Source organism: Hipposideros armiger, unplaced genomic scaffold, assembly GCF_001890085.2.
Source record: "Hipposideros armiger isolate ML-2016 unplaced genomic scaffold, ASM189008v1 scaffold_205, whole genome shotgun sequence".
In the NCBI taxonomy this organism is placed as follows: domain Eukaryota; kingdom Metazoa; phylum Chordata; class Mammalia; order Chiroptera; family Hipposideridae; genus Hipposideros; species Hipposideros armiger.
Window position 1 is genome coordinate 1,298,797 of NW_017731555.1, and position 9,949 is coordinate 1,308,745.

At 45.0% G+C, this 9,949-nt stretch overlaps 1 protein-coding gene across 1 annotated transcript in view; it reads right to left on the reverse strand.

Annotated features, from left to right (window-relative positions):
* Nucleotides 1-6,801: 6,801 nt before the first annotated feature.
* SP9 (Sp9 transcription factor) overlaps nt 6,802-9,949 on the reverse strand; it is a 5,810-nt gene continuing 2,662 nt past the window's right edge. Inside the window, exon 3 of the mRNA XM_019653701.1 lies at nt 6,802-7,259. Within this exon, the coding sequence (XP_019509246.1) occupies nt 6,802-7,259 (458 nt within the window). The remainder of the gene's footprint in view (nt 7,260-9,949) is intronic.

The following is a 9,949-nucleotide window of genomic DNA, read 5'->3' on the forward strand; positions in this document are numbered from 1 at the left end:
TTTCCTTGAAGCAAAGTGTAATCATTGTTGAAATTCACTAGTATGAGTTAAATAATGAATTGATCAATATTTCTTGAAGGTTCTTAAACTCCCTTCAGGTGTTTTGTTCTACAGGGTAAGCTATTTACATTTGGATGATATATTAATTTTCTATACTTCCATAACAAATTACCTCAAACTTAAAACAACACAAATATATTATACAGTTTTGGAGATCAGAAGTATGAATGGGTCTCACTGGGGTAACGTCAGGGTGTCGGCAAGGTTGGTTCTTCCTGGAGACTAGGGGGAAACCTGTTTACTTGCCTATTTCAGCTTCCAGAGTCCATCCTTTGCTCCCGGCCCCTTCCATCTGCAAAGCTAACAAAGGCTAGTCAAGTCCTCACATCTAATCACTCTTAACACTGACATTCTACATCCCTTTTCCACTTTTAAGGACCCTTGTGATTACAGTGGGCTCACCAGGAGAATCATCGTATTTTAAAATAACTCATTAGCAACCTTAGTTCTATCTGCAACCTTAATTCCTCTTTGCCATGTAACCATTTCACAGGCTCCAAGAATTAAGATGTGGCTATCGTTAAGGGTCCATTATTCTACCTACCACAGATGGCCCTTGTACTATAGATGGCATACAACTGTTAAAGATTTTACTTCTAAAGGCTAAGCATGTATGTAATGTCACAAATGGACTAATATAAACTCTTCAGATATATTTCACAAATATAGGTATATAAGGCATATTTAACCTTAGCTGCAAATTTTCCCTTGTGTTTCAAAAGATCTGGTAAAGGAAAACTATAGAAAAAATCAGTACAAATTATAAGTAACATGCAATTCCAAAAAATATATACTAAACATCATAGACACAAGTGGTTTTTATCAGGGTTCCACATTTTTAAAACATGTTATTTAAAGCAATACAAATATTAGATGGTTTTGAGGGTTGGGAGTCATAATTTCATAAATTCTGTAAAAAAGGAAATAAGTTCAAAAGAAGATAAACCACTCTGTAGTCTGATATATATGTCTTTGTCTTGTATAAGCGCACACACAAATGCCTTCTGATTTGAAAGCAGCTAAGTAAAGGCGTAAGCAACCCTTTGATTATTTAGATTTTTCAGAGAGTTGGTGGGAAAGAACTTTAAATTCCTTCTACAGTATTTTTTAATAACTTACCAGTGCACTTCAAAGATCCCTTTCCTTCATTTAAAAAAAAAAGGCATACATTTGAAATTGATAGACTGCTAATTTACACCTTGAGTTCATTAGTGTTGCACTGATTATTTTTTCTTATGCCTTTTTAGACTTTATAATTTTTATGTCAAACCTATGCAATACTTACTGCCTTAAAGGGTTTCTGAACCAATACAGTGTTCATGAAGAGAAATGCTGAATGCATCCTGTAATTAAAAATGAATTAAATACATTATCATTTTTAACAGTTTTTGCATTTGACTTTCAAAAAAGTAGTCCACTTTTAACTTTACAAGTGGCCGTAGGAATTCTTTTTAATCCCTTGTTTAATTTTTCTTCATTGTTAAGACTGAGAAACTATAAAATACTATTAAGATTGAGAAACTATAAAATACTACCAATAGTCCCAATATTCTTACCCATTCAATGGTGAGAAAAATTCCCATGTAGTTATGGAAGACACTGATTTGCTGTTTGGCTTTCAGCCTTGGTCACCAAGGGTGCTAGATAGCCCCAAGAGGCTAGCATGCCAACCTTGCAAACTTAAAAAGTAAGGAAGGCTTCTTCACTTACAACATTGTAACAGCTTTAAAGAGGCTCACCTTACTTGTTCCGCATACTCTAATGATATGAGTAGGAATTTAAAGTGATAAAAGTGTTAAGCATCTAATTCTGCTTTTGCTTTTCAAATATAAAGTAGAAACCGAAGAAAGAAGCCTCCTAATAAAAAGGATTCCTAGTTGTATGTGTAGAGATTCCCCTAAGTACTGAAAACCCAAAAGGAATTTTCCAAGCTTAATGAATCTATGATTCAAGAACAAAAGTCCTCAACAGTGACTTTTTTTTTTCAAAAACCACAGGAAAAATGTGATATTTGTCATTCTTCTCACCCTTAATAGAGAAATTATTTAAAAGAAACCTGTGTGTGCCTAGTGACATTTATTTGTCCAGGGGACTGGAACTGCACTGGCAGACTTAGGACACATTTTGGGGCAATCGCTTTTCCCCTAACATTTAACATAATTTAACAGTAGCAAATTAATTCCTATAGGAGGTGCTGTCGATTTACAAATGGCCAGGAAGGATCAGGTTACTAGGTTAGGACTTGTTTATCTGAATGTTATGTGGTAAGTTAGTCATAATTTTATTTACTAAATATGCCAAAATAGGCAGAGGTCGCTGCATAGCGGCAGGTCTGCTTACCTGCAAGTGAAATGAAGGTCTCGTTTTGAATAATAAGGTTTTAATCTGAAGAAAGCTTTTTATATGAAAGGCTGGAAGAGAGACTTATCTTGCTGTTCACCCATGACACCGCTTGCTGATAATGAGTCAGATCAAGTCCCCTCTGCTGGGAGCACCGCGTTTCCCAGTTTTAATCACCAAACATTTCATATACTTTAGCATGGGAGCTGAAAGATCTCCAAAATCCACCTGAGCCATTTCACTCTCCTCCTTACTTAACGACCACTGAGCCAAGATGCTGGCGGAAGCCGCTCAGCAAGGCCTCCACACCCTGTGCCTCAGATCAGAGAGAAAGCTGCCTTTTAGCTTCAGTAACTGAAGGATATTAGGAAATCTTATTTAGGTCTGAGAAAACCTTGGTAGTTTCCACTTTTTGAAAAGAGATAAAGACATGCAATAGCTGCAGGATTGAGAGCGGTTTTTTGTGTGTGTTTTGTTTTTTTGGATCAAAGGGGGGAAATGCTTTTCAAAAGTTATGAGGAACAAGTAAGACCGAGGGAACTCTTAAGGTTTGGGAAATGCGATAGCAGCTGAGCTCTCCTGATGAGGCTCCTAAACCCGGTTCCTGCTGACAGAAAAGGAAGCAGGTACCCATCACCTTCCCCCTTTCTCCTCCCTTCACGCCACACTTAATCCCACCCTCAAAATGTAACAGTAATAATGAAGCGAGGTGCGGGGTGAAACGCAGGAGCGGCTTATGGAAAGACGCACATTCTGGTCCAAACTGCTCGTGAGCCATCTTTGCCCTCCTCCTAGACACGGAAAACTCCTGTCCCTTTGACTTCGAAGGCCTTCCCGAGGGATTGGGCAGAAGTGGAGGTCTGGGGACTCGGAGGCTGACCAAAGCGGGGCTTCCTAGGACCTTGCCCTAAACCCAAAGGAAGCCCGAAAGGAGGTGGTTAGGTGATGGAGTGAGTCCAAGCTGGGGTTGCACCTTCCCTTACCCAGAGGCGACGCTACCTCTGCGTGCTACAGCGCTTTCCTTCTAGACCCGCGACAGGGAACCTTCTGAACACACCTCAAACCAAAATGGAAAGGCTGAGGCTTGGGGGGGGGGGCGCATCCCGGTCCTATAAAATGTGCTTCCCGCGCGAGGAAGCCGCTGGAATCCCCCACCCGCAAAGTGCAACGGGAAAGGATCGGATTAGTTAGCAGCACCTGTCCTCCGCCCCAACCACGCCGGTTATCCACCCAGAAGAAATTCCTGGGCCACTCCGCCAGGTTGCGGGCCACAGGAGCTGCGCTCTGTAGACCCGCGCACCTGGGTCATCGCGCTCCTGCCTAAGCTCGCCCGGCCTCCCGCGCGTTTCGCCGGCGCAGGTCGTAAGGTGGACTCGCCTTCAGTAGTCAAGAAAGCGAGCGAATTTCTCTCGTCGCTGGGGCTCCACAGGTGAAGAAGGCGCTTTATTTAGGACGCGGGTGCTCCTGGGACAAAAAGGAAAATGTCAACTCTCGCCAACAATCTGCAAGCAGAAAACGGACATGGGGAGACACCCTATCACTCTGTATTTCTTTTATATATGAATCGCCCGGAAATAGACGTTTGTAAAACAATGCAAAATCCCTGGTATGAATATCCAAAGCAAGAGAGTGTAAGGGTCTTGGAACATCTAAAAACAGGTGCTTTTCTTTCCCGGATCCCAGCGAGCAGGCCCTAGAGGAATGTATCCCCACTGACACTCTGAAACCTTCCCGTTAACTGGAGTTGCAAACACACTGTGTATATTTATATCAATAACATATAGGGTAGGCATGTCTGTATGTATTTACCTCATACATATTTCTATAAACTCTTGCGACTGGAAAGGGTGGGGGGTAAATAACACTGAACGGTTAAAATTATGGAGAAGGGATAATAACTGATTACTAATTTGAAAGTAAATAAACAGGTGACTTTTTCAGATCAAATTCCTCCTTGGATCGTTACAATAAATATCTCTGAAGGAAGCTCTCTATTTATGTTGTCATTGATTAATTCTTCACTACCTCATTTGATTTCGATTTAGAACGATTTGATTCTAATTTAATTAGCATGTAATTTGGATGTACATAATTACTGTAATTATGACATTCAGGTAAGGCAGCTTTAGGCTGAAAGGCAATTTCAAATTTTCTACAACCTACTTTGTACTGGGAAATGGACAAGGACTTTGCGCCCTACTATCCAAGTAGTAATTAGCACATCTTTGAAATAGGCAGTGCGGCAGGGTTTGTATTAAAACAGCAAATACAAACCCAGCCGAGTTATCCGCTGCAAAGGTGACTGAGAGTTCCCGGAAAGACACCCCCGTTTCCCTGGCGCTAGATCCGGGAGCCCCGCGCCCCGGCGCCTCAGCTGGCTCTTGCTGCTGCTGTCGACGGCGCCTCCCGCGCGGGACTTGGAGGTGTAGCTTTTCAGATTAAAATACAATAAACGTGCGAGGTGAGGGCGGGGGAGAACAAGAAAGGAGGGGAAGAAGCCACCGCACAATGTCTGAAGACTGGAGGTGGGGTACTGGACTAGGAAGAGGAGGGAAAGGGGCGGCGGGGGAAGGGCAATGCAAAGAGAGGAGAGAAATTGGTCAACGCCCCCAACTGTTATGCGATTTTAGATTTGGGTTTCAAAGGGAAAAGGTGGGGGCAAAAGGGGTCAATTTGGGCGGGCAGGGAGTGCAGAGCCTTTGGGAGGGGCTGGGGCGAGGGGTTTCGGGGCTTCTCGGGGGCCGTGCTAGCCCCTCCCGGCCCCGGCCTGCCCAGCAGCCCCCAGCACCCAACTCGAGTGGGCCCGCCGCCTGGAGGACGCGGGCGAAGCAGGAGGCTGCTTCGTTCATCCCAGTCCTGGGCCGGCGAAAGCTGCGAGTCCCTCGTTCCCTCCCCTTCAAAGGGGTCTGGGGACACCGGACGGCCTGGTTGCCTGCTTTAATCACCTTAGTTCCGGCCCGCCTCGGATAGTACACGCGGGCCTCACCGACCCGGAGGCCTCGGATCCGGTGTCGTCGGGCAAAGAACGCAGGGGGCTCCGCCCACGGCTGGGTCCCCATCCCCGGGTCCACGTCGCCGCTGACAGCGCCCAGCGTGCTCAACTGAGTTGGAAGACCCAGAAGTTGCCTTGAAAGGGTTGTTCACTGTGACAAGACTAGGGCCAAGCAGGGCGTTATTTTGTTTTGTTTGGATTTTCAGTTAGCACGTTCCAGAAACGCCCTCCTTCCCTAGGAGCAGTAATATCAGCTATTAGCTGGGCTCGTCCCCCCGGAATACAAAAACTCGCGTTTCTTTGCGATCCGCTGGGTTGTTGCAGCTGGCGGCAAACACTGGTCTCCCCGCGGTTAATAGCGGCGAGCGGGGCGGACAGCGCTGCCTTCCCGGCCCGGAGCTCTAGATGGCGCCAGCGAGCCGCACTCGCCAAGCTCCTCTTAAGGGAATCAAGAGCGACTGTCAAACATAAAAGCAAATCAGAGTTTTCAGTTTTTTTAATGTGTTAAGAATGTTATTCCTTAAGAAAATTTGTAGCTAAATTATTCTCACTTAAAATAAACACTTAGTATACCAATTACACAAATGGGCGGGATTTATGTAAGATTTACTTCATCTGCATTTTTGTAGTGGGAGAGAGCCTTGGTGAATACAGATAATAGATGCAAATAAGATTAGAGTTAAAATAAATAAAGTTTCCATCTGAATAAAAAGAAATTCAATTTTACACGACTTATAACGATTTGACGGAATGTCCAGACACGCTGTTCAGGTGCACAATCTAATCTTGTCAAAATAATGTTGTTTTCACTCTTGAGGAAAGAAAATCTCTTTTCTTTTTCTTCTTATTTATTTTTTTCTTTTTCCCCGTCAGGTAAGACCCAATTCACTCTAAGGGACAGAAAACATTTTTAAAAACCCCGAGGGAAGGTGTGTGGATTGGAGCTTGGGTAAGCGCAGGGTCGAGGAAAACGGTGTTCGTTCCTCTACTGCGCATGAAGCTACACAACAGGAAACACTGGAAGAAACCCGCTGAAACGAAATCGCATTTCCCCTCACTCAGGCCTGAGCAGGACTCTGGGGCCCTGTCTGCGCCCCTCACCTCACACCGGCCTCCAGACAGCGATCCTCGTCTGCGCCCCAACCCTGGCTCCCGCTCCTTCCGGGCCCCAGAGCCAGAGCGGCCAAGGCCTCTGGAGGCCGGGGGTGACCCTGAGGAGACGCCCCCCCTCCAGGTGAAGATCGCAGTTCCCTTCTGTTTCAAGGGTCACTCCTCCCACGCACGCTTTCCTTAGTTTGCTCCGCCTCAACCGATTGCCACCCGCTCAGGTCAAGGTTGTACTGCGTCTCCAGGGGCCCCTAGAGCTGGGGGCTTAGTAGGAGGGCTGGGGTCTGTTTTTGCTGTTGACTTCAGCTGGGAGACAGGGCCCCACTCCCTCCAGGTTCAGGTTCCGCGAGCGCTGTTCTCCCGGCTGGACGCTCCGGCCCGGGCAGCCGCCCGCGGTTCCCGGGAGCCGAGGTGATGGACGTCCGCTGACCCGCGGGGCAGAGGCAGCGCGCAGAGGCCTTGATCACTGGGCTGCGGAGGGAGCGGCGCGGCCAGCGGGACCTGCACCGCCAGGCCCTTTGATCTGCCTTTATTATCCACGAGAAACAAAGCTGGCTGGGACAGACGCCCCGGCGCCCTCGTTCCTCAGGAAAGCCCACCACACCCTCACCTCCCGCGCCGCCGGCCCGCACCCCTAAACGCGCCGGGCACCCTCTCGGGCTCCAAGCTCCTCGACCCAAAGGCCCCAGAACAAATACACCCCTGCCAGCTTCTGCAGAAGACCAGACCTGACCCAGAAGCGGGGGGTGGGGTGGGAGTCCTGGTTAAGAGGGGAGAGAAAATAGCCAAAGAAAAGAAAAACTCGAGCAAGAAGAGCGGGGCAGCCGAGGCTGCAGGGACCACAAGGAGGAGGAAAGGGAAGAAGCCACTGAACCTCGCGCTGCAAACGCCCCTCTAGGGACCTTCGCTCTGTTTTATCGCTACTTCGTTACTTGGCTTTTCAGAGCAGAGTTTCCGAGAAAACATTTTGTTGATTGTTAATAACAGTAATTTATTTTTTCTTCCCTAAAAATTAAAACCTCCCCCAAACGGACAATAATTTTTCCCCCCTTTGGGACTGACTTTGCTTGTATTTCCTATTGTGTGGGGAGCCTTTTAGAAAATTTTTATTCTGTAAATACGTACTTTATTTTCTAAATTAACATTTTTTCGAATTGCGAAATTATCTCATTTACCAATTTTCTTTTCGTTCCTTTCTCTCTTCTCTCTTTTAAACTGGGGCTGTTAAGTTGGTGGTCAGAAGACAAAGAGAGTGAAAATAATTTTCATTTCAATAATTGCCTTCTGGTCAATTTAACTGTGCCTTATTTTGAAAGAGACTGTCTAAATGAGATTCCTGTCCCAAATGTGTTCCCAGGCCTGATCCCAGCCTTTAATTATTCCTGAGTTTTTTTTCTTCAGAATAAGACGCCGCACTGAGTAATCACAAAGAAGTCAGAGAGCATCCTTGAACCTTTTCAGAAGCAGCGCCACTGATATTCAAATAACCTGCGAGGGCCATTTGACAGCGCGGGGACCTAGGCATTTCCAATTCACTATTTGCATAGATCAGCCGTCTTTGAAAAGGAAAGGAGCAGTTGTCTTCCATAACATTAAAAAGCCTAGTTATCAAATCAAGTGCTTAGTTTGGGGGCTTTTAAAACGTTTACATTTTATCTCAGGTTGCCCTTTACCGTTTGACATGCAAATTTGGTGCAGTTAATTTAGACAATTAAAAAGATCTTCAAGGGAGCTTTGTCACGGAGAATATTTGGAGTTTTCCCCGTGGACCAGCTGAGATAAAGTTGGCCAGAACAAATGATGTCTAGGAGATTAATTAGATATTTGATAAGACATGAATCCCTAATAAGGGAATACAAGGCACAGGGGGCTGCTGTGTGCTCTAAGTCAAAATTAATAACATTTAACAAGATTTTCATTTAGGCATGAAATGTCTTTTCCGGGGTATTGACTCTAGCGATTTATTCCCCTGAGTAGCCTCCCAACATAGAGGGTCTTGGGAACTAAAAGACTTCTTTTAAAAAGCTTTTCCCTTTCACAGATTGTTTTTAAATCGCTTTTAAAAAACAAACAAACCCACTGGAGTTTTTTCTGACCCCCTCCGGGAGAAGTCACCTCCCCAGTTAAAGCTGCCAAACACCTTTGCTTTTTTTTTTAGGTGCTCCAGAGTTTTTAAATGTCACTTTTTGAGAGCTCTCCCATTAAGTAATACAACTACACATTCTTATAGCCCAATTTAATTTACGCTGCTGATATACAAATAAATAATTTTGACTCCTCAAAAACGTATATGTAGTATGGCTTTTATAATTTACATGAACCTTACATTAACTAAAACTAACATTAAGGGAATTTTTTTCCCAATGAAAAAAGTCGACCCACGTAAAGGTTATTGAGGGAGGAACAGGATTTTTTAAAAGGAAGTGTATTGTGCAGAGTCCTTTAATAATGCCAAAATGAAAATATGATGTCAAGATTTTCTTCATACAGATAAACGTTTTTAATTTCTTTAGATGACCTTAACTTACGTGTTTGTGAGTGAAATGATAACTCAACATTTTAAATATCTTTTACATATATACTGACTTTCACAAAGTGCATCAGAAAATTAAAGGAAAAAAAACTCCCTGAATTTCAGGAATTCACCAAAAAAACTATTCGAATGAACATTTACAAGAAAATAAAAGAGAACACAATCTTTTGAACCCTATTTATACAGATGTTATGAAATACAGAGAAACTGTCACTAGACTTCCAGTTTAATTTCTCACCTTAAGCCTTTTTTGATGCTTCCTTTTTTAGGAAAAAAAAGTCTCATTGTAAGTAGATATCAAGCAGGACTTGGAGCATTTTATATATAATATAATCCACACAAAGGGTCTGTTTTTATAGGTCCCGTTTGTTTTCAAATGTTCTGACAGTCCTTTGCAGGGTGGTGGCTTGTTTTTGGAGAAAAGGAAAGAGAAGGGCAGTGGAGGGGGTGGGCGGTGGAGGAAGAGGGAGCGTTTCTGTATATTGCTCTTTGCTCGAGAAGTTTGTGCGAGTGGGGTGTGTGTGTGTGTGTGTGTGTGTGTGTGTGTGTGTGTGTGTGTGTGTGTGTACGCGCGCGCTCACGCACGCGCGAGTATGCGTACTTATGGTTGTAGGTCTCCTGTGTGTGTTTATGTCTGTGTGTGTAGTTTTTTAAAGTGTTGTTTGTGTCGGAGGATGATTCGCTTTTGTTCCTGGACCACGCGTTCGATTCTCGTGTGGGCTCGGATAGCAGAGGGGAGCTCCTGGCGCAGCTGGCGAGGAGCGGCCAGGGAACCGAGTGCTGCTCCACCTCGCGCGGGCCCGAGGGTGTCACCGGAGCCCCCGCCAGTCTGTCCCTAGCTTGCTCGCCCTCCGAAACTCTAGCTAGTTCTCGGTGTCTCTACTCGTTCGCTCGCTCGAGCCTCTCGCCAGGCCTCT